Source organism: Haliotis cracherodii, unplaced genomic scaffold (genome assembly GCF_022045235.1).
Source record: "Haliotis cracherodii isolate W230 unplaced genomic scaffold, xgHalCrac1.p SCAF_3, whole genome shotgun sequence".
In the NCBI taxonomy this organism is placed as follows: Eukaryota; Metazoa; Mollusca; class Gastropoda; order Lepetellida; family Haliotidae; genus Haliotis; species Haliotis cracherodii.
In genome coordinates this window covers 30,603,234-30,627,011 of record NW_027266286.1, presented here as the reverse complement: position 1 = coordinate 30,627,011, position 23,778 = coordinate 30,603,234, and the positions used below count along the sequence as shown (strand labels likewise).

At 41.4% G+C, this 23,778-nt stretch overlaps 1 protein-coding gene across 3 annotated transcripts; it reads left to right on the top strand.

The window, feature by feature from the left end:
• Positions 1–1,358: 1,358 nt before the first annotated feature.
• LOC139473727 (uncharacterized) lies at positions 1,359–19,031 on the top strand. Of its 3 annotated transcripts, none has more exons than XM_071256448.1 (8): positions 1,359–1,411; positions 8,553–8,734; positions 8,983–9,148; positions 10,859–11,079; positions 13,563–13,673; positions 14,022–14,151; positions 15,521–15,623; positions 16,370–19,031. In XM_071256448.1, the coding sequence occupies exons 2-8, from the start codon at positions 8,613–8,615 to the stop codon at positions 16,507–16,509; spliced, it is 993 nt and encodes a 330-aa protein (XP_071112549.1). In that variant the 5' UTR covers positions 1,359–1,411; positions 8,553–8,612; the 3' UTR covers positions 16,510–19,031. The 3 variants fall into 3 exon arrangements, with proteins under 3 accessions (XP_071112549.1, XP_071112548.1, XP_071112550.1); XM_071256447.1 differs by having other exon boundaries at positions 1,367–1,456; XM_071256449.1 differs by lacking the exon at positions 1,359–1,411 and adding an exon at positions 1,676–1,722.
• Positions 19,032–23,778: the final 4,747 nt, after the last annotated feature.

Here is a 23,778-nt window from a genome sequence, read left to right as displayed (position 1 = left end):
CGAACATCACACGCATTGAAGTACTTATATAGCAATCACTGATATTTATTTATATTCCCTTTCTCACAACGATAATCATCTCTCTAAGCTTAAATGACCTCTACGGTGCTTTTGATGGACGCGTTTCCCCAGATACACTCTTCATCAAACATGTACATTTCATAAGTACACAACACGTCATAGCATTTGTCAAAGAACAGTCAGATAGTCATTACGCAATTGTCCGTTTCTCAGGTCAGTGTTCGTGTTTTATTTCAACTTGACCCCAGTCCGTCTGTCCAACCCCTACGACCGAACATCTGCTGACCAGGATCGGCACTTAACTCCTCTGGGTAAATAAATGGGTGATTATGGCTTTGTATGAAGATAGATAAAATCAGAGAAGCGCTCTTTGAAGTAGCCGCCATGTAGATATGAAGGGCAGGTAATCTGCTTAGGGATACCTACAAAGGCTTTAGACACCAGATTTCCGCCGTGTTTTGTGCAGATAAAGGAATCTGCAAAAAGGTGATGCATTTTATTTCGTTCTTATCTTTACTTAGCAAGCATGCGATCATCTCTTTGTTTAGATCTTTTCGCCGATGGTCAAAGTTTCCATGTAGTAAAGTACTTAAGATTGAACGAGCGGCTAAACTATTGACCGTTGTGAAGAATGTTAAAGAAAAGATGGGATTAACAGTCAGTCAAACTTGACAAAATAGATGTAAATTGCTGATCAAAAGTTAATCTCCTCACTTCATGAATGTAATGGTGTTTAGAAAATACAGTTACTTGAGAAAATTCCACAATAAGATTTTCACCAAGCCGGTAAATGGCGCAACTGTAGCGAGTACATGTACATTGAAGCTCACTTGAATATCTTACTATAGATATTACATTGATATTACTATTGCCTTATGTGAGTTCGTTCATGTGAGTTCCTTCAGGCGTAGGAAACCTTATGTTTTATGGCCTTTTTATTCATTTGTGTAAAACGTGACACTTAATAAAGTATAAATGCGTGAATTAAAAAAAAACACCTCCTTAAAATCATATGTATCTGCATTGTCCTTTAACTTTTGAAAGTATTTGCATGATATCACATTTCGGAGAATATTTTACACGTCGAAAGTTACACGAGAAGATCAGGATATCAGATGGTCACTGGCGAATGTAAATCTGGTCATAGAAATTTACTTGTGGTATGCTAGTAGTTTATTCTGTGTGAATAGCCTCCCCTTTTTGACATGATGTTCCCAAGGATATATAAATATATTGGTTTGGTTTTAATTTTATAATACACATCATACAGGACATCTAAAAGGGCCCTTCTATACCGCTAATGTACTTATTATTGATAATTTGATCCTCACACATTTATTTACATCAACAAAATACGTCGTCATAGAAATGTGTAAGCGGATTATCACGAGTGAGTGTTGCACCGTGTTTGTGATATTGTGAAACTTGGTATAAGGTAAAAACTTTGTATGTTTTAGATTTTCTTTGGTGAAAAACGTCCATTTGCCATACATTAGTGATTCTACTCACATTCGTGATTAAATACATTCACGACAATAATCAAGGGAAACGACAACACACAACAAGTAAACAGAGAAACTGTCAAAAATGTTAGGCCTACTCAAGAATGTCTGAACATTTCAGTCTGGAAAAGACGGCTACGTTAGAAACTGATTAGGAGCAGTGGCGGTTATGTAGACACATACAGACAACTTTTATTTGGTACCATTAACACGTGATGTTGTCAAATCTATTGCACGACATAATTATGTATAATATATATAACCAACAAACGAATGACAATATTGTTGAGATTAAATATTCACTTTAGTGCACTTCCGATTCCTTTGGTTAATAGTTCTCTTGATAAGAAAACGATATTTTACACAGAAGCAAAACTCTAGAAATATGCCTTGCTTATTATTTTTGCACATTTGGGGATCTTGTGTGTGAAAAATGATTCAGCTCTGTCAAGTGTCACTGTGTCGAGCTTGATAACAGTGTTACAAAGTACACCGAAATGTCACTACAAATACAATATTGGAGATGATCATCCATACCATCTTGTCATAAGTTTCACATCCAACTTCTAAATGCCACTCTAAGATGTTACTTTCAGAAAGCTCTATACATCGATGTGAAGCGGTCTTGCTCATTAACCTTTGCTTAATGGTACCAAGTAGTTTACACCCATCAGCTGCCCATGGTTTTTCAGGATTAGAATTGGACTACAGCAACTTATGCTGCTCTTTTATTAGAATATTATTTTGGTAAAACAGAGTTGAAAGATTGTAAATTTTGTGGTTTATGCTGACAGCCTGAAATGTTTATATACGACAGATGTATTTTTCAAGAATTTAATTTCCCATAATTAAGGATGCATATAACACATGTATTATACACGAATGAATAAGTCTTGTGCACATTGATCAATCGGAAGGGGTGCTAATTGGGATTGTCCACTAGCCAATATATTAGCAAATATCGCCGTGGGCACTTATTTCGTCGAATACAGTATATCACTAATCCTTGTGTTATGTATAATTTGTCACGCTTTTTTGGGCTTGCCATAATCAAAATGAGATCTGAGATATTGTTTATTTAGACAAGTTTATGCATCAATCATGTCTGTGATAAATGTATGGGACCAGTGTGCAACCTGTTTTTTCCTGGTGCAACTGGGTTTTATGTCAACATGCACCTGGTGCAAGTTAAATCAAGTTCCTTAAATCAAGCCCTGCTTTAGTGAAAGAAAGTATGTCTAAAACTTTGATTCTTTCATGATTCACATTATATATAATTAAGACATTATTATGTTTGTGATATATGCATCGTAAATATCTTATGAATGTTAGGAATAACAAATTTGTCAAAGGCTTGCATGGTACAATATTCTTTATTCCTAAATATGATGGGGCACAGTTTGCCCAGTCGTCTAAGGTGCTGCAATTCGCTGTGCAGAGTTGTGTCCCTTGGGCACGCCAGAAACCTATGATTGTAGGTTCGATACCTGTTTTGCCCTGATTATGTTTCTAGGTTTTTCAGCACCATACCCATGCACATGGATTTCATCGAAGTGGTAAACATCTGAGACCTGCATCACTTTGGACTTTCTTCCCACATTAAGCTGGCACGCCGCGATATAACCGTAATACTGTTAAAAGCGGCATTAAACCCAACTTACTCACTCAATAAACATGACATTTATGAACTGAAACACACTTGGCTTGGTGGTTCTAAATGGTCTTCAGAAGTTGCATATAGTTTGTTAAAAAATTATTTTGCTATGATTAGATTATCTTCCCTTAAGCTGAAAATTGAAACTGGAAGGTACACAAATATCGATAGAGATTCAAGATATTGTGAATTTGGTCAGTTATCTAACATTGAAGATGAATACCATTTTTTTTAATATGTCCAAAATGTAAAATAAATAAATATATTGCTAAATATTAGTACTGGAAAAAATCCTTGTCATTTTAAATTGTACCAGTTACCTAGCTGTAACAGTAAAACAGTGATTATGTACATCTCAACATATATAAAATCATGTTTATCATAAGAAGTATGTTTTATTGATCTCCTCTCCACCATTTATATATGTTTTTAAGTTTGATAAGTGTAAGATGAGGGGCTTGTAGCCCAAATCTCTACAAATACACTTCTGTTCTGTTGAAGCAGAAACTAAACACTAGGAACTTGATAAAGACTTTGATGCTAACAGTTGTATGCGAGGTGTCCCAGGTGATTGCCTCGTCACAGACCTGACACAGTCTGTGGTGCTAATAGATTTACAACAATGTAGTCATGCTTCATGGGCCAAACACAACAGGCTTACACTGCCATTCAGGGACGTCTTCTTTTAGCACCAAGATGCAATGACAGCTATGGTTTGTTTTACCTGTACTTAACGAGTTTTCGTTAATGAAGTAACAAGCTTTTTCAGACGAAAGATAAATATTTATCTTTATTTACATGCCTCAAAGGCAGTCAATTTGTGGCACAATTGCTGTTATCTTTGTGTTTCTGTGCTGTATTGAAAGAGAAGAAATATTTATCGGTACCTATTGATGGGAGGTTTGATTGGATACCTTGAGTCAAGATTGACATGTATCCTTTTATATAGAGACATAAGTGACATATCCCGTTTGTAGAAATATTTACCTGGGACCATCTGTGAAAGACTCGTTCACTTTGTTTTTCCACATTTAATGAGGTGTTAAATTTGTTTCTGTTGAATGAAATTAAAATACAAAGATCATGAATGAAATGGGTGCAGGTATAGTTTATTTAGATCACAAGACGTTTCAGTTAGTTAACTGTAACAATACCCTAAGATTAATCATTCATGTTGCCCAGTTTTTCAAAGTACATTGAAATTATTTATTTTTGTAGTAAAAATTGTTATTATGCATAAAAATAATGGTTACAGAAGGGGATAGATACCCTACCAAGTGGTCAGGGATCCCAGGAATGAATATGGATATACACGATAGTACTAAAAAACTAGAAACTTCATAAGAACTTGCATTTTCTTTTTACAAACTTTCATTCAGAAGCAGAAACATATTTGACAAAAGTTAAGTAAAAAATGTCACACAAAACCCATTATGTACATTGAAATTATGTTTTATGTGCATGGAAAAAGCCATGATAATATAAAAGTAATTAAAAAGGGATTATATAGTTTAAAATCATGAAAAACAAAATGTTTATCATTTGTACCTTATTACAAATAAGTTCTATGTTAATTATGCCTTTTCGGCTCAAGTGATCCGACTGAAAATAATTACTTGTTGGTGTAGGGAGACACCTCACAGAGATTGAAGCAACTGTTCGTCAATGCTTTTGTTTCTAAGGAAGCAGTAGGCTGATTTGAGAAGAGTAAACATGGTAAAGATATTGATGCAAGGGATGTAGAACCGTACAGTTCCATGTCAATATTGATGCAGAGATGTTGAACACTGAAGGTCTGACAAATCATGACTCTGACCGAAACATAGAAGAATAATATTACCTGACTACAGGGTAAATGGGGATGTTTTCTGATTACTCATCAGACAATAATACACTACTCACTGTAGAAGGTAAATGATGTTACAACTGCTTGGGTTAAGACATTGAACACACATGTAATTGTAAATCACTTAAGGCTATTTAGATATACTTTTCATTTATGACATGTTTTTGTTTATGTAAAAACTTGACAAATGTGGTTAAAATACTAATTGTACCTAATAAAACAATTTGCATATTATTGCAATTTATTATAATTGTACAAACAAAATTAGCATGTTTGATTATAGCTGATAGGTATTTTATTAAGCTGAGCGCATGGATAAGTTGCTATCTCACACCAGTCAGTGTTGATTGCATCATAATTCTTTGTTTTATCCAGAAGGTAGACAATGTCTTGTGTCGTCACCTGCTATCAATTCACACCTTGCCCAGGTGACAATTTTATACCTGTAATTAGCATGAAGACCATAAGATAGACACTGGCATAATCAGGTGTAAGGTAATTAAGTTAGCAGCACTCCGCCAAGGTAAACATGTCAAAATAGCTTCTTAATTGCAATGGTGGAGAAATCAAGTAGCATTCTCTACAACTGATGAAGGGCTGTTTTGTGTCCTCAGCCACACCTGTTAAGAAATAAACTAAATCCTCTAAGCTTTTGTTTTACCTGATGCAGTCACTCATTAAGGGGCAAGGTGGCCCACTTGATCTGGTAGGAAGGGATAAAAGGGGGATAATCTGTTCCAAGGGATTTAAGGAGGTGTAGGATTTTGGCACCTATGTTTTAAGCTCATTCGAATTTTCTTGACACTTTTATAGGATCAAATGTAAGGCAAGATGTAGATTTTGTTTGTAGATTTAACAAAATGATTTTTAAATGTTAATTTAGTGACTTTATCATGTTTTATGAACATTTATGTAATTGTTGTAAAAAACTACTTGTTTAAACAATCATAAGCTAAAAGGAATGATATTTTATTAAAAAATTTAAGAAATCTAACACTTTACAGAACTTGACACTATCAAAATGTGAAAATTTATGAATGGAGTCATATTATGAAATAAATAACATCAAACATATAAAATTTGCATCAGTAAGCTTGATATATGCATAGCTATAAAAGACACAATTCACAATGATGGATGACGAGTAAACTAAGTGGGGACACTGTGAAATGGCCTATCAATTAAAGCCATACCTTTGAACACTTTGTATTTCCTTACACTAAATTAAGTCTTCTCCATACCGACACTCCGCGTCAATCAGTTGATGACACTAATGGTTTTTAAATCAGATTTCTTTCTGTTATCAATATTGATGACACATCAAAGATGGCTTCAGTCTTCCTTTAAATCAGCCCATTGTCAACAACCTATTTCTGTTATATAACCATAACCAGTTTGACACAGACTTGGGATCATATCGGCTCCCGATCTTTCAATATTAGCTAGCTAAACTTGTTTCAGGCCCTTTTTGACTGCTAAAAGATTCATAGATGACTGTTGATGGGTTAAGTGTCACTGCAGAAGCCATTCAGGATTGGATGAGTTTTGATAGATTGTATTGCTCCCAGCAATGATGATGCAATGGCTGATGATGGTATCTGGCCAAGCCCATGTGACGTCAAAAGGGCAGCTGAGTTTACCACTGTAGGCCAGGGGAGGTAATTAATCTCTAATAGATCTACATATTACCCCTAGCATGTTCCCACACCGGGGATTAAGGTCATGTTTAGATAGATGAAGTTGATAGAGAAGGTCGTTGATTAGAGTTATCCCCCCTTGGATCCCCTGGGAAGCTGATCAGGTGCTACTTGATGGCAGTTTTAGCCAACTGGAATTTTTACATTAGAGATTTCTAATAATGGTTAATTATATTTGAAGGTCTTTTGGACCGATTTTCCTGACTGCGATATTTGTTGTTGCCTTTGTTGAATTGTAAATTGATTTTGTTTCCGTGATAGGATTTTTGTTCCAATTTGTTACAGACGATTCTCGTATGTGTAATAGATTGATTTTTTCATATTTTGTGTATTGTAGTTAAAATGTGGTAAAGCTGTTATGTTGTGCTTCCATTTGTAAAGGTAGTATATGACGAGCACAGGAGTATAAGCATTCTGTAACTGAAGGAGGTGTATGTGATCAGTGTGGGCCGCAGTGTGTCACAAAGGGAAATGTCCGATAACCATTCCTCTACAATAGACCGGCACCATGATCATGTGTTTGAAGGAAATGTACATGAAGCTGCAAGGCTCGATACTTGTGCTTAGAACCACTGTACATTGGGTTGATATAGCCATGGTACAATGGGAGGGACAAGGGGAGGTACAGGGGGTGGTATGAGGGGTGGTACGAGGGGAGGAACAAGAGGTGGTACAAGGGGTGACACAATGGGTGGTACAAGGAGTGACACAAGGGAAGGTACAAGGGGTGATACAAGAGGTGGTACAAGGGGTGATACGAGGGGAGGTACACAGGGAGGTACACGGGGAGGTACGAGGGGAGGTACACGGGGAGTTATGAGGGGTGGTACGGGGGGAGGTACGAGGGGTGGTACAAGGGGTGGTATGAGGGGTCAAATAATTAGGGGGTATTTCCTTCTTGTAGTGGCCCTTAGCATGCTGGGGTCTGGCCGCATCCCGAGAGGTAAAGTTCTTTACACTGAGTGCCTGGCTCTTGGATGGATCCCTGAAACTCTATTAAACAGTTACTTATGAGGGATGCATTCTTCTTTAGGCATTATTTTGTGCTCTCCCTACAAGTGGCTCTTTTCATAACGGTCTCATTTGACTGTATATATAGTTGCATCCCTTTCATTGTGGGTTCCAGTTTCTAAGTTTGTCAGCACCATACCTGTGCTCGTAGGATTCACGAAAGTGGTAACCGTCCGCGACCTGCATCACTTTGGACTTTCCTCCCACATTAAACTGACACGCTGTGATATGACTGGAATACTGTTGTTTAAAGCAGCGTTAAACCCAACTCACTCACTCACTCACTGTATATGTCAAACTCACAGCTTTATCCTATGTTTGAAGTTGGGATATGAACTAGTTGTAGGAAATACATTAGGACACAAACTAGGGGGATTCTTGGTAGTAACATTCGTCTAAGCAAGCAATGCTTATCATAAGAAGCAACTAAATGGATTGGGTGGTTGAGTGCATGTTATCTATTCCAAATGTGTGAATCGATGCTCATTTTGCTAATCACTGGATTATCTGGTCCAAACTTCATTACAGACCACCGTCATGTAGCTTGAATGTTGCTGTGTGCTGCATTTAACAGAATATAAAGAAACAAACAAACAGAAGCAGTTGGCCTTGACATCAAGGATTTCATCTTCAGAAATGTGCCTGAAAAGATATGAAAATTAACTAGCTTAGGATAGTTTTAATAGAATTGTTGAACCCAACTTTTGGATAGAACTAGTGAATTATGTATTTCCTATTTCCTATAATAATTTCGCTTGTTAAGACAAGTGTTACAGATATGCTGTGTAGTCCCATATTAACATGAAATAACTTGTTTGTAGACCACACTCCCTGATGATTACAAGATAACACTAGCAGTGTGTAGCTGCCACGACACTGACATGGCAGGGGGCACAAACCAGGTGATTGACGCAGAGCTGGCCCAGGTCAGACAGAGGCTCGTGGGCATCGAAGGAGTCAAACTCGAGGCTGCTGTCAGGGAACTGGTCAGGGTGGCTGTTTTGTAAGTATTGGAGGACGACCATCTGTATTGTAAGTAAAAGGGGATGAGTCTGGGGTGTCTTTATAAGAGGATGAAATGTGTGAAGGCTGAGAGATGGTCAAAGTTTTCAACTTTTAGGTATGTGAAGACCTTTGAGAAGTGTGTTCAGAATGACTAATGCAATCTATCAAGTTTTTCATTCTCAAAGATTTTTACATCATTCTGACTGGACACTGTGAATGTAGGACACTGTATGTGCTGTGTTGCAGCGTGACGGAGCAGAAACAAGTGACCATTCATCTGATGTTCCCGGAGAACTACCCACACCAGCCCATCGTGGTGGAGCTCAAGAGCAAGAGTCTGTCCTTCAAGCTGCTGGACGGCCTGTGTAAGATGTGTGACGAGGAGGCTCGCAAACATGTGGGCCAGAGACAGGTAGGGGACAGTGACCTGTCACGGGGGAGGAGAGGGGTGGGGCTGTGTAAGATGTGTGACGAGGAGGCTCGCAAACATGTGGGCCAGAGACAGGTAGGGGACAGTGACCTGTCACGGGGGAGGAGAGGGGTGGTGGTGTGTAAGATGTGTGACGAGGAGGCTCGCAAACATGTGGGCCAGAGACAGGTAGGGGACAGTGACCTGTCACAGGGGAGGAGAGGGGTGGTGGGGCTGTGTAAGATGTGTGACGAGGAGGTTCGCAAACATGTGGGCCAGAGACAGGTAGGGGACAGTGACCTGTCATGGGGGAGGAGAGGGGTGGTGGTGTGTAAGATGTGTGACGAGGTGGCTCGCAAACATGTGGGCCAGAGACAGGTAGGGGACAGTGACCTGTCATGGGGGAGGAGAGGGGTGGGGCTGTGTAAGATGTGTGACGAGGTGGCTCGCAAACATGTGGGCCAGAGACAGGTAGGGGACAGTGACCTGTCATGGGGGAGGAGAGGGGTGGGGCTGTGTAAGATGTGTGACGAGGAAGCTCGCAAACATGTGGGCCAGAGACAGGTAGGGGAGCAGTGTCCTGTCACAGGGGAGGAGAGGGGTGGTGGTGTGTGAGATGCATGACGAAGAGGCTCGCAAACATGTGGGCCAGAGACAGGTAGGGGAGCAGTGCCCTGTCACAGGGGAGGAGAGGGGTGGTGGTGTGTGAGATGTGTGACGAGGAGGCTCGCAAACATGTGGGCCAGAGACAGGTAGGGGAGCAGTGCCCTGTCACAGGGGAGGAGAGGGGTGGTGGTGTGTAAGATGGGTGATGAGGAGGCTCGCAAACATGTGGGCCAGAGACAGGTAGGGGAGCATTGACCTGTCACGGGGGAGGAGAGGGGTGGGGTGTGTGGGTTTGTGTCCGTGAGTGTGAGTGTGTGGATGGGTGTGTCTCCGTGTGGGTGTGCATGTGTCTGTGTGTGTATGTATCTGTAGGGATGTCTGTGTGGGTATGTGTGAGTGCGTGGGTGGGTGTGGGGTGTTTCTGGATGTGGGTGTGTCTGTGGGTGTGTCTGTGGGTGTATGTATGCGAAGGGATGTCTGTGTGTGTATGTATCTGTAGGGATGTCTGTTTGGGTATGTGGGAGTGCGTGGGTGGGTGTGGGGTGTTTCTGGATGTGGGTGTGTCTGTGGGTGTATGTATGCGAAGGGATGTCTGTGTGGGTATGTGGGAGTGTGTGGGTGGGTGTGGGGTGTTTCTGGATGTGGGTGTGTCTGTGGGTGTATGTATGTGAAGGGATGTCTGTGTGGGTATGTGGGAGTGTGTGGGTGGGTGTGGGGTGTTTCTGGATTGGAGTGCGTGAGAGTTGCTCGTGGCACTGATGACATTACATTACCAAAATATAAAGGTGTAACTTTTGTTTGGTTCCTGATCAGTGTTACATATAAGTGGAAAATTATGGTTGTCAAGTTTTCAGCTAATATAGACCCCACAGGATCTGTCTCCGAACTAATATCACAGAAAATATCCCATGATGTTTGACACGCATGTGCAACAGAAGCAGACAGTCCTATGAACTGTGTACGGTGATATAAATATATCTATATAATTAAGAGACAATGTCTCTTTGAACAAGGGCGTTAAGATGTGAAGTCATGTGAAGTCGTGTGAAGTCGTGTGTCTATTTGAACAGCCTATGTAACTGCCCTGCAATCTCGGCCCTGTTTCAGGTGGTGTTGATGGTGATGTTTGTGAAAACGTTCCTGCAGGAAAATCCGCTGTGTGTGTGTAACGAGGAGATCTCATACATCAAACGCAATCTCGTGTCCAGCGATGACAAAGTTATTTTAAAACAAAAGACTTCACAAATTGTGATAAAAGTGAAGCAGGGGAGCTATTTCATGAATCTCCGAATAACCGTGCCGGACGACTACCCCTTTCACCAAGTCCAGTGAGTCAGTCAACTTTATCTTACCTTACTTACATCAGAGACCATATACCGAGGGACAAGCAGTAGATTATTATTAACTGCTGTGCCCATGAGTGTAATTGATACATTGACATGCCCTGTTGTTTTTCTCCTGGCAGCGGTCGAGATGCACGACACATGCACGACACATGCACAAATGCTCTTATCTGAGGACTTCTGTAGTCTTGTAAACAATCTTACACAGTGCTTGAATGCTGAGAGTTAATTTCTGTTCGCTTCCCCTCAAGCGCACACGTTGACATTACACTGACATTTTGAGTATTTACCCAAGTGCAGTCAAAAGTTACACTGTGTCGTTTCAGGGCAACAAACATATGATCCATAACAAACTTGGTCAATGAAAATGTGAAAATTGCGAAAATCATCACAAGCGGATTCACAAAAATTTGCATGTAAATCTTTGAATCTCTCCGAGTCTCGCGTGAGAGTGCCGCTTGGTCTCCAGCAGCAGTGATCAGTCTCCAACTTGCCCAGGCCTGTCCCTCAGTATATGGTCTGCTTAGATTGAAATACTGAATGGTTAGGGAGCAGGCAATTGTAGTCCATCTAGCCCACTCACAGGCGGGGGACAAATGTCATGGAGCCTGCTGAGAAATGCATTAGAACACATCTAAGGTAACTTGCTTGTATCCATATGTATCGTTCAGTTTCTGAAATGAACCAAAGTTTATCTGAATGCATGTAACTCATTTCCCTCATCCGCCGTGAGTTTTTCTTACCCAGGGCATCCGTGAAGACCCATGAAGAGAGGTCTTCAGCAACCCATGCTTGCCATAAAAGGCGACTATGCTTGTAACGGGATTGGGTGGTCAGGCTCGCTGACTTGGTTGATGCATGTCATCAATCCCAGTTGCGTGGATCCATGCTCATGATTTCAATCACTAGATTGTCTGGTCCAGACTTGATTATTTACAGACCGCCGTCATATAGCTGGAATATTGCTGAGTGCGGCATTAAACAACAAACCAACCAACCAATCTAACCCAGGGAAGCTGTTGATATGTGATGATATGAGGCATGAATGTCGGTAAGGTAAATTTGTTGTCAGCTTGTCTCCCGCGGCATTTGGTGTGATGTAATGCCACAAAGTGAGATTGACCGATATGAGCCTGTACACTGTCAGGAAAAGTCCAAGCTGGTTGTTACTGACCTTAGATGAGACCATATGCTGTCCAATGTTTTTCTGCTTACCTAATATGACACTCTATACAGCAACTAAAGACACCACAATTACTGTTGTATATAGGCTCACTCACGCACAAGGACCATCACACCTTGTACCCCTCGAGATCGCTTGACAACTTATAGTGTAGTAGGATGAATACTGTAACTCTCTTATGAAGGAACTGTTGGTCGTGGGCTCGAGGCCCAGTTTTCACCCTTTGTCTGCTGGAAGTATCCATGCTCATGGGTTTCACCAAAGTTGTACACATCTATCAGATCAGTCTCTCCTTCCAGAGTCACTAGCTGTGATATAACAGAAACTGTGCCCAGCTCACAAGTAGGGAGGAATGAATGCTTACTTTCTGTTTTAAGATTGATAGTCATATTTCAGTTGATACCTTGTGTGAAATATAAAAAAAACATCTGGCGGCAATCAGGACTCACAGACTTTAGAAGCTGCAGGCCCTGGCTGAACTCTTAGAGACTCATCTTAAAAACTACAGCTTATAGTGATAAATAAATCAACACATAAATTTACCTCAGGCCTAAGGACCCATACAAGTTTGAAACTATGGGCCCGACGTGATCCAACTGCCACTGGCCTACAATCAGACACAAAGCGTGTGAAACATTAGCACTACAAGCTAGAAAAGGTTCATTTCCTGTTCTTACCTCATTGAAGGAGTAAGCAAATATTTCTCTAAAAGTAGCATCTACAAAATGAGACTGTAAAGCATCATATTGTTATATGCTTCGGAAATATCGGCTTACACTTGCAAATATTTAAAAGATTCAGAGATTTTTCTTTAAATGATATTTATTTGTTAGTAGGAAAGTGTCTACCAATGCTGTAGTTGATGAAGATGGTAGTAGGTAAACAGAAATGTTTTTGTAACTTTAATAAATCATATTCTAAGAAATATCTTAGGGGGTTGGTTTATTGGCATTCCTGAAATAATCAAAATTGTAACATTGTTGATTATCTTGGATGTTTATTTGTTGGTGTTCCAAGAATACTTCATGATCTAAAATGCCCCAATTTGTGTGTGCATTGCATGGCAAATGTTGATTTGATAATGTCATGTGTCTTGACAAATATAATGTTTGGTACACTGACTAGATACACCATAGTGTCAACAGTCCAAGGGAGATAACTATTACAGTCTCAAATAATCTTTTACATAGTGAAGGGCCATAAAATCTGACCTTGACATTCCAGTTAGCTGGTTGAGAAAGAGGTATATAATAGTGCTTGACTAATGAATGAAGTTTTGTTTCAGATGTGAGATCGAGGACTGCAACTTTCCAGCACTATTAAAGACATTTTTCCAGGCACAAGCCATTGAACTTTCCCGACAGTGTGTCCAACCTCCGCTCAAGAGAAAACCCAAGTGAGTAAGACATTGTGCCCTGAAAGAACAAACAATTGATTAAAAGGAAAACAAGTGTTATCATGTATCTGTTGTTGCTGAAAAAATGTGGAAAAAATAATTAAGTTATGAAACAGATCCTCAAGTACTGTATAGTCTAAGTGTAACTTTGACACTTTCTTATTTGCTCATTTTCACACAACCGATGCTTTGTTGTCAAGTTAATTATCCTTGAAAGGTAATTAAATAACTTGTATGAATTGAAATTTGTAGATCTCTCTTACGTAGTTGATGCCCTATTTAGACAGTGAATCCAGCAGTGGTTGCCATGGTGAGCTGCACTAATGTTTGTGTAACCTGTGGTCCCAGAGACCCTCCCTTCCAGCCCAAGCCATCACTTCGTCCTTTGTGCGAGTTCCTCATCCGAGACTGTTGCAAGCGCTACCCCAAGGAGGCCTGTCAGCTGTGCAAGGACAATGTCTTGTCCGAGGACCCTGAGGTGAGACAGTCTCTCTGTCCTGTCAGAATAGCCTTCAACGCTGGTCAGAATAGCCTCCTCTTGGTCAGAAAAGCCTCCCTCTCTGGTCAGAATAGCCTCCCTCACTGGTCAGAATAGCCTCCCTCACTGGTCAGAATAGCCTCCCTCACTGGTCAGAATAGCCTCCCTCTCTGGGCAGAATAGCCTCCCTCCCTGGGCAGAATAGCCTTCCCCCCACCCTGGTCAGGATAGCCTCCCTAACTGGTCAGAATAGCCTCCCTGTTGGTCAGAATAGCCTCCCTCACTGGTCAGAAAAGCCTCCCTGTTGGTAAGAATAGCCTCCCTTACTGGTCAGAATAGCCTGCTCACTGGTCAGAATAGCCCACTCACTGGTCAGAATAGCCTCCCTCTCTGGGCAGAATGGCCTCCTTCCCTGGGCAGAATAGCCTCTCTCCCTGGGCAGAATAGCCTCCCTCTATGAGCAGAATAGCCTCCCTCACTGGTCAGAATAGCCTCCTTCACTGGTCAGAATAGCCTCCCTCACTGGTCAGAATAGCCTCCCTCTCTGGGCAGAATAGCCTTCCCCCCCCCTGGTCAGAATAGCCTCCCCCTCTAGTCAGAATAGCCTCCCTCACTGGTCAGAATAGCCTCCCTCACTGGTCAGAATAGCCTCCCTCACTGGTCAGAATAGCCTCCCTCCCTGGGCAGAATAGCCTCCCTCCCTGGGCAGAATAGCCTTCCCCCCACCCTGGTCAGGATAGCCTCCCTAACTGGTCAGAATAGCCTCCCTGTTGGTCAGAATAGCCTCCCTCACTGGTCAGAAAAGCCTCCCTGTTGGTAAGAATAGCCTCCCTCACTGGTCAGAATAGCCTGCTCACTGGTCAGAATAGCCCACTCACTGGGCAGAATAGCCTCCCTCTCTGGGCAGAATAGCCTCCTTCCCTGGGCAGAATAGCCTCTCTCCCTGGGCAGAATAGCCTCCCTCTATGAGCAGAATAGCCTCCCTCACTGGTCAGAATAGCCTCCCTCTTGGTCAGAATAGCCTCCCTCCCTGGTCAGAATAGCCTCCCTCACTGCTCAGAATAGCCTCCCTGTTGGTCAGAATAGTCTACTCACTGGTCAGAATAGCCTCCCCTACTGGTCAGAATAGCCTACTCACTGGTCAGAATAGCCTCCCCTACTGGGCAGAATAGCCTACTCACTGGACAGAGGTGATATGGCTGTAGTAATGCTACATGTAAGAGAAGGGAATATGGCATGGCTGTATCACCAGTGCTTAACTTGTTAATCTCTCATCAGCCACACAACTGTGGCCAGAACTTGACAGTAGAGTCAGTAGGTTTTAGTGTTGTATGGGGACTACAAGGATCTCCGTGACTGTTTCTTTCAGGCCCCAACTCGAGAGCCGAAGAAGAGACTGGAGCGTGTGTACTGCGGCCACCTTTTTCACACCGGCTGTCTCAACACCTACATGAAGACTCCGCCTTTCATAGGTCAGTGTCCAACTGCATGAGATCAGTGGCATATGTCACACTTGGACACCAGGCTTAAGTACCACACACCCGGGAGATATCTAGCTAGAGTTAGGTTATGTAGCAATATTACCTAACATGTTTCGAAAAGAATAATACATGCCCTCAATGATTTGGAATTAACAGCTTTGTTAAGATATATATTATCATTTAGTATTTGAAATGTCGTGTTTGAAACTCAAATTTATAATCAGAATTCCCAGAATTGGTCAAAGGGAAGCAACTCTTCTATCAATAGCATCAAAAGTCCTGAAAGTGCTTGAGTCATATATTTTATGTGTGCTTCAAGAACAAATATTCAAGTCCTCACACCTTGGTAGACCTTTTTTTTCCAACTGAAGACTGACTTCCTACTTTCACCAATGTTTGACAGGACTGACTGAGTTACAAGTCTATGTTAAACTATGTCCATCCTAATACTACATACTGAAACAGTTTCAGTTCCTCTGTTTTAGTCAAGACATAGGTGAGAGAAATATTGGTTTTCAAACCTAGGTTGTCATATTTAGTAAATTAGTGCTTCTATTGATATTCCAATAAGAAAAGTCACTTTTACTCTCTTTCGGACCAGTTAAAAAAATCAGTATGCTTCACCCGAATAAATTACCACTCTTTTCGCAGTAGAAGCTGCAATGACATAGATTTGCCATGGATGGAGTAAAGTCCTCTCACGGAGACACGTCAAAGTTTGTTTTCTGTTTTTGAAGGAGGCAAGAAGTGTCCGGGATGTGGTTGTCAGATTTTTCATGAGAAGTGGAAAGTTTCCCCGGAGCTGGCTGAGGCTCGCTGGGCTCACAAACAGGCACGGCAGCGGGAACTGGCTGAGGTGGTCGACTTCCTTGAGTGACACACAGACTACGCTGAGATCAACACTGGTCGACTTCCTGAGTGACACACAGACTACACTGATATCAACACTGGTAGACTTCCTTGAGTGACACACAGACTACACTGATATCAACACTGGTAGACTTCCTTGAGTGACACACAGACTACGCTGAGATCAACACTGGCACCCGGACATGGCTTAACACACTGGGACACAGCCAGACATCAGTGAACACGTACATCATCAGCGAACACACCCAGGCATCAGTGAACACGTACAGCATCAGTGAACACAGCCAGCATCAGTGAACACATAGAGCATCAGTGAACACACCCAGGCATCAGTGAACACAGCCAGCATCAGTGAACACATACAGCATCACTGAACACAGCCAGCATCAGTGAACACATACAGCATCAGTGAACACAGCCAGGCATCAGTGAGCACATACAGCATCAGTGAACACACCCAGGCATCAGTGAACACATACAGCATCAGTGAACACACCCAGGCATTAGTGAACACACAGCATCAGTGAACACAGCCAGCATCAGTCAGTGAACACAGCCAGGCATCAGTGAACACATACAGCATCAGTGAACACACCCAGGCATCAGTGAACACAGCCAGCATCAGTGAACAATTACAGCATCAGTGAACACATACAGCATCAGTGAACACATAAAGCATCAGTGAACACAGCCAGCATCAGTGAACACACAGCATCAGTGAACACAGCCAGCATCAGTGAATACATACAGCACCAGTGAACACATACAGCATCAGTGAACACACCCAGGCATCAGTGAACACATACAGCATCAGTGAACACATACAGCATCAAGTGTTCACATCTGATTGACTACACATTCAACTGATGGGGACTTGGTCAGAATCTAGACAGTTTTCTTTGTGCCATAGATATTTCCGTTGTACTACTGATTTATAGGAAAACTACACATTCTTGATACCGTGCATTTTTAAATTGTGTCAAGGTCACCACTGAGGTCTACAGTACGTTGTCACCAGAGGTGATGTCTCGGTGTAGAGCTGTGGTAATTACGATGTTCTTGTAAGAAGTGTGCAACCATGGCATACTGGTCCTGTAATATAATACAAATCTGTCTGTAGGAGAAGGAAGAATGGCGTCATAGAGAGTTGTGCTATGGCTGACATTGTGCTGGCTTGGAGATCGACTAGTGTGTCGACTTTGTGCTACATGATTTGTAATAAACCTGTGATGTTGTATATAAACAGATTAGTTTTGCATATTTGTGAACTCTCAAACGTTATTATTTTTTGTTGTTGTCTGTGGATTGGAATCTTATTTTAAAATTCATGTCATGTGATATTTTGGTCTAGAAGCCTTTTGTTAGCGCTCAATGGCAACCTTTAAGATGAAGAAACATGTCAACAATTTGTTGCCAATGATAGGGTGAGAGGCACATGTCTGTTGTCTGTGTAGTCACTCACAGGTTTTAGTCCCAGATTAGCCCTTATCTTTCTTTGTTTTTTTAGCGCCATAATGGTAACATCGATGCCCTGAATCCTCTAAGCTCCTTACAGCTGACATGATATTAATGAACTGCTATAAGCAGTGTTGGAAACACCCACCTGCATGACCGTCCAGGACAAGCTGTTTTTGTCTCCAAGTTTTACAACATGGCTGAATTTCTTTTTTTTAATAAAATAAGGCGTTTGAACTTAAGTTTTAAAAGGCCTTTACAAAATGCCCCAATATATGTAAGTGCAGAAAAGTTCCAAAAGCAGTGTAAGGACAGATCAGTGAGGAATGGTTTGGTTATTCTCACCTGCAGCTGCTCGTCTTGGTTGGTCAGTCAAGTGAATCTTAAACACTGGTATAAGAATGTGTTGTATCAAGGCCCATCTGTGTGTGGACACTGAATCTTAAACACTGGTGTAAGAATGTGTTGTATCAAGGCCTGTCTGTGTGTGGACACTGAATCTTAAACACTGGTATAAGAATGTGTTGTATCAAGGCCCATCTGTGTGTGGACAATGAATCTTAAACACTGGTATAAGATTGTGTTGTATCAAGGCCCATCTGTGTGTGGACACTGAATCTTAAACACTGGTGTAAGATTGTGTTGTATCAAGGCCCATCTGTGTGTGGACACTGAATCTTAAACACTGGTGTAAGAGTGTGTTGTATCAAGGCCTGTCTGTGTGTGGACACTGAATCTTAAACACTGGTGTAAGAATGTGTTGTATCAAGGCCCATCTGTGTGTGGACACTGAATCTTAAACACTGGTTATAAGATTGTGTTGTATCAAGGCCCATCTGTGTGTGGACACTGAATCTTAAACACTGGTATAAGAATGTGTTGTATCAAGGCCCATCTGTGTGTGGACACTGAATCTTAAACACTGGTGTAAGAGTGTGTTGTATCAAGGCCTGTCTGTGTGTGGACACTGAATCTTAAACACTGGTGTAAGAATGTGTTGTATCAAGGCCCATCTGTGTGTGGACACTGAATCTTAAACACTGGTTATAAGATTGTGTTGTATCAAGGCCCATCTGTGTGTGGACACTGAATCTTAAACACTGCTATAAGAATGTGTTGTATCAAGGCCCATCTGTGTGTGGACACTGAATCTTAAACACTGGTGTAAGAGTGTGTTGTATCAAGGCCTGTCTGTGTGTGGACACTGAATCTTAAACACTGGTGTAAGAATGTGTTGTATCAAGGCCTGTCTGTGTGTGGACACTGAATCTTAAACACTGGTATAAGAATGTTGTATCAAGGCCCATCTGTGTGTGGACACTGAATCTTAAACACTGGTGTTTGGTCTAAAGGAGGTGTTGCTGTATGTATTTGTGTTTATGGAGTTATAGACATAACAACCAGCGTGCACACATTGCCTCCATAAACCCATGAAATAGTGAAGTAAATTCTTAGATAACTCCTAGACACAACAGTGTTTGTGTGACGAAACCCAGCTTCAGTTACATACTAATATTGGCAAAATACATGTTTACGAAACATATTAAGACAAACTGTAAGGACTTTCAAAATAATGGAGCAAAATCAAACTTGTTAACCTCCCATTTAAGAATAATTGTGCTGTGCTTGGTATCCCCCATTGTGGGAACTCCCCCCCCCCCCCCCCCCCCCCCCCTCCCCCCCATGTCAGGTCACAACTGAAGCCATAACTCTCACTTAGCATCCATCCATTCCCCATCCTCCCAAGGAAAGCCTAGTTCGGCAAGGGTGGAAACTGGACACTCCCTCCCTCCCTCCCTCCCTCCCACCCACCCACTCACCCACTCACTCACTCACTCACTCACTCACTCACTCACTGATAATGTTTCCAAGTTTGTCTGAATCATGCCTGAGGGGTTTCACTGAAGTGGTGAAGGTCTAACACCTGCCTCACTTGGGTCTGACACGGGGTCTGACTGAAATATTGTTGAAGGCGGCGTTAAGCCACTCACACACATATTTGAACAAAGATTTACATGGAGATCAGTAGTGATGTATGTTTAGGAACATATTTAAGTATCAGAATATATTCTTCACATTTTAGTGTTGGAAGCAGATGTTAACTTAAAACTGTTTATAGTATCTTGTCTTGGCCTGGTATTCCTATTTTAATGAATATGTGTTTTTGTTGTGTTATTTTTAATATTTAAGATACTGAACATGAGTAATCAGTTTTTACCGTTTAGAATGATTACATTGTAGATGCAAAATATTCAGACTTATTGTCCGTGTCGGCTAAAAGACGGCTGGTGTTTGATCATACCCTTACAATGTGGACGGTGACTCAACCACTGATTAGCTGTGGTGATGTAGCTGGAATATTGCTGACTGCGGCATTAAACAACATTCACTGAACCATTGCCACACAACCGGGCACCTGCCAGGCAATGTTCAGTGACTTCCTATGGTGGTGTTACCGCCACAGACCATCCACACCAGCAATTAAAACACTCAGCTTTCTATCTTATTTCAGGCAACAAGAAATGATGTACCTATTGATGCCATAACGTTGAATTTGTCGTACATTTTAAAGTCTGTTATAATCAGAGTTAAAGACTTAAGCCTGGTTTCAGTATCTCTATCTCAATCCCAGATTTCATTACGGTAATTTGATTCCAGAAATATATCATTTATGTTCCACTGCTATGTTTGGTGACCTTTTATCCATGGTCTGTAGCCTGTGTGGAAATACTTCACCAAAGTCCTGTTTTCTCCTGAAGTTGGAGGCAATTTGATCAATTGTACAGAGCAAGTATATCAAAGTATAACCTGAAGTATACATTATAACATGTACCAGACAATATGTATTTGTCAAGATCTTTCTGAAGGCTTTGTAATGGTTGTTAAGATCTGGTTCTGGCACCATGTAAGTGCAGTCTTGTAGACCAGTAATGTATGTGTTATAATGTCGGATACATGCAGCAGCATTTTTATCCAATCTCATGATCAGATCTTTCACTCCGATACTCCCTACTTGAAGATCTGACTCAAGGTTTTAACTCTGATTTCAAACTTGGTGCCCTTGGCAGGCATATTGGAAAACATTGGGATATTTTCAAAACTGGATTTTTCTAATGTTCTAATTTTTATGATTTTTTTATTCAAATGGGGAATTTGTACTTTCATTTTCTGTGGACTTGGGGACAGCCTTAGGACATGCCTACATAAATCCTTGTGACATCACCTCGACTAAAATACTTTGAGGGAACCCTCATCCAACTTTGACAGCATTATCTACCTGTATGATGCATAGGTTCTGGAGCCAGTACGATGTCATCCTTGTATGACCATAAGGCTTCATTTATTTACCACAAGTTTCCATCTAGGCAAGCAAAGGAAACCACCATGGAATACAAATATTCCCTCGATAATAAATAGTGTAGATGCCAGGATGCTGTAACAACAGGATGATAGTGCAGCATTAGTCGTTTGCATTCGGAACTGCCCAATTATATTTCATTTTGAGATACAGAAATCAGATATGCTTGTCTGAATGCTTTGCTCACTCGTACCAAGCATTTGGAAGCCTTGATGCTGGGTGGCTGATTTGTAAGTTCACTTGACACGACCTGCGATGGTGGCGTCCTCAGATCTTCACACAGAGAGGCATCGTTTTGGAGAACAAGATCTGATTATAATGAGATTGCATTTCAGTCAGAAACTAAGGCCACTTTAGAGGGGCTGTGCTGAATAATCAAGCAACTGTCATTGGCTTTCACAGATGTTTGTCAAGAGTTTGAACCTATAGCGTCTGACCATTGAGGTATCTTCTATGATTATTTATCCTGATGTGGCAAGTGTTTAATATTGTCTCACTAGCAGTTGTAGGATTCCTGACTGAAATTGTTTGGTCGTGTTAATGTCATAGACGCTCAACCACTGCCATGCTTACAAACCAACACTTGTCTTGTTGAAATGGTTTGAGTGTAGAGGGAATTCAATAACCATCACGTACCCGGAAACTCTGTTCATGGTGCATGGTCAGATTTGCAATTTATGTAAGACCACTTTGTGTTTTGCAAAACCTGACAGAGAAATATATTTCATGTACATACTCAGTATAGTTTGCAATCTCCTTGTATGACTTATTTGTAATGCTAGACATGCACACGCCATCGTTCATTCATGTGCCTCACAGTCCCGTGAAGATCCCGGGTTAGAATTGGTATTCAGCTACCCATGCTTGTCGTAAGAGACGACTAACGGGATCGGGTGGTCAGGCTTGCTGACTTGGTTGATGCATGTCATCGTATCCCAATTGCATGGATTGGTGCACATGATGTCAATCACTGGATTATCTGGCCCAGACTCATGTTTACAGATGGCCCATATATAGCTGGAATATTGCTGAGTGCAGCGTTAAACAAACAAAGCAACAAGCCTCACAGTCATGTGAGTACACAGGATAATCACAAGCTCCTCACAGTGGCCTCTCCTTCCCTGCAGAGGGGGAAACAGGTTGTCATGCCCTGTGATGAAGTTTTCACAGAGACTGGTTCCAGACTGCGTGTGTTACAACTTCATAAGGTCAGATATGGATTCTTCAATTTATTGATTCTGAAGATTTATTTTTAGCCAACATTTGGGATTTGCCTTTTGTTCAATGAGAATGTCTTTACTTAAGCAGGTTATAAATTCCATATTTTGGGCGTTGTTTTCCCAGTGCAACTATTGCAAGTCTGATCTTGCACCTATTTCTTTATCACCAGTGTCACGGATGTTTATAAAGAAATATTGCACATATGGCCCTATTACTGATTTACGACTAAGTGGTATATTTCATATTAGATGTGTCATATCAGTGTGAAGATCTCAGTCACATGATCGTGTCAGTGTCAACTGTGTCATGTCTGTGTGTGTTATTTATTAGTCAGCGATACACAGTATCAGCCAGCACAACCCTGGTGGGACAAGTTGGAGATTTTATGATGCTTCATTGAATATTAGTTTTGCTATGTTGATATGCAATATGTACATTGGCAGTCCATCGATCTCCAGATCTATCTATCAACATCATCTGCACTCATCGATATCCACTTAGATTCCCTCACTTATCCTTGTGGACATTTTCCTTTCATAGTCATTTCTGTGAATAGTGTGTGACACACCTAGAGACTGCATCTGTAAGCTGAACATGTTTCTACTTGCAGATCCAGATGGTGTCAACCTGTGTCATTTCTTAGTTCAAGGGGGTAGCCTTGTGGGTAAAGCGTTAGCTCGACACGCTGAAGACCTGAGTCCGATTCCCCTCAAGGGCACAATGTCTGAAGCCCATGTTTGGTGTTCCTGCTGTGATATTGCAGGAATAGTGCTAAAATGGCCTAAAAAGGGTACTCACTCACTCTAGCTAAGTTCAACTTTGGAATACTTCATTACAGGAAGAATGATAAAACTTGCAGTTGGGAATGGGGTGGTGGGGTAGCCTTGTGGTTAAAACATTTGCTCATCACGCCAAAGGTCCGGGTTTGATTCCCCTCACTGGTACAATGTGGGAAACCCATACCATGTGTCCCCCACCGTGATATTGCTAAAAATGGCATAAAGCCATCCTCACACTCACACACAGTTGGGAAGGAGTTGTGTTCATGTTGAGGTAAATACGAGACGATAAGTTATGAGAAAGAAACGTTAGAGAAAACTTTAATATATTTTAGAAGATAGCCAGCTGTTTTCTCTCTAACACTTTCAGGTTTAGACTTAAAACCTGATCAATGACATAGGTATGGCCGGAATGAGGGGAGGCTGTGTAGCCTCACGTTTGATTCATTACGTGGGCAGAGTG

What these genes read in the sequence shown, in the direction of transcription:
- LOC139473727 (XM_071256448.1), top strand. Translation starts at nt 8,613, where the DNA reads ATGGCAGGGGGCACAAACCAGGTGATTGACGCAGAGCTGGCCCAGGTC. An exon ending in CTGGTCAGGGTGGCTGTTTT is followed by an intron (nt 8,735 to 8,982) that starts GTAAGTATTGGA and finishes GCTGTGTTGCAG; the next exon opens with CGTGACGGAGCAGAAACAAG. An exon ending in TCTTGTCCGAGGACCCTGAG is followed by an intron (nt 14,152 to 15,520) that starts GTGAGACAGTCT and finishes TGTTTCTTTCAG; the next exon opens with GCCCCAACTCGAGAGCCGAA.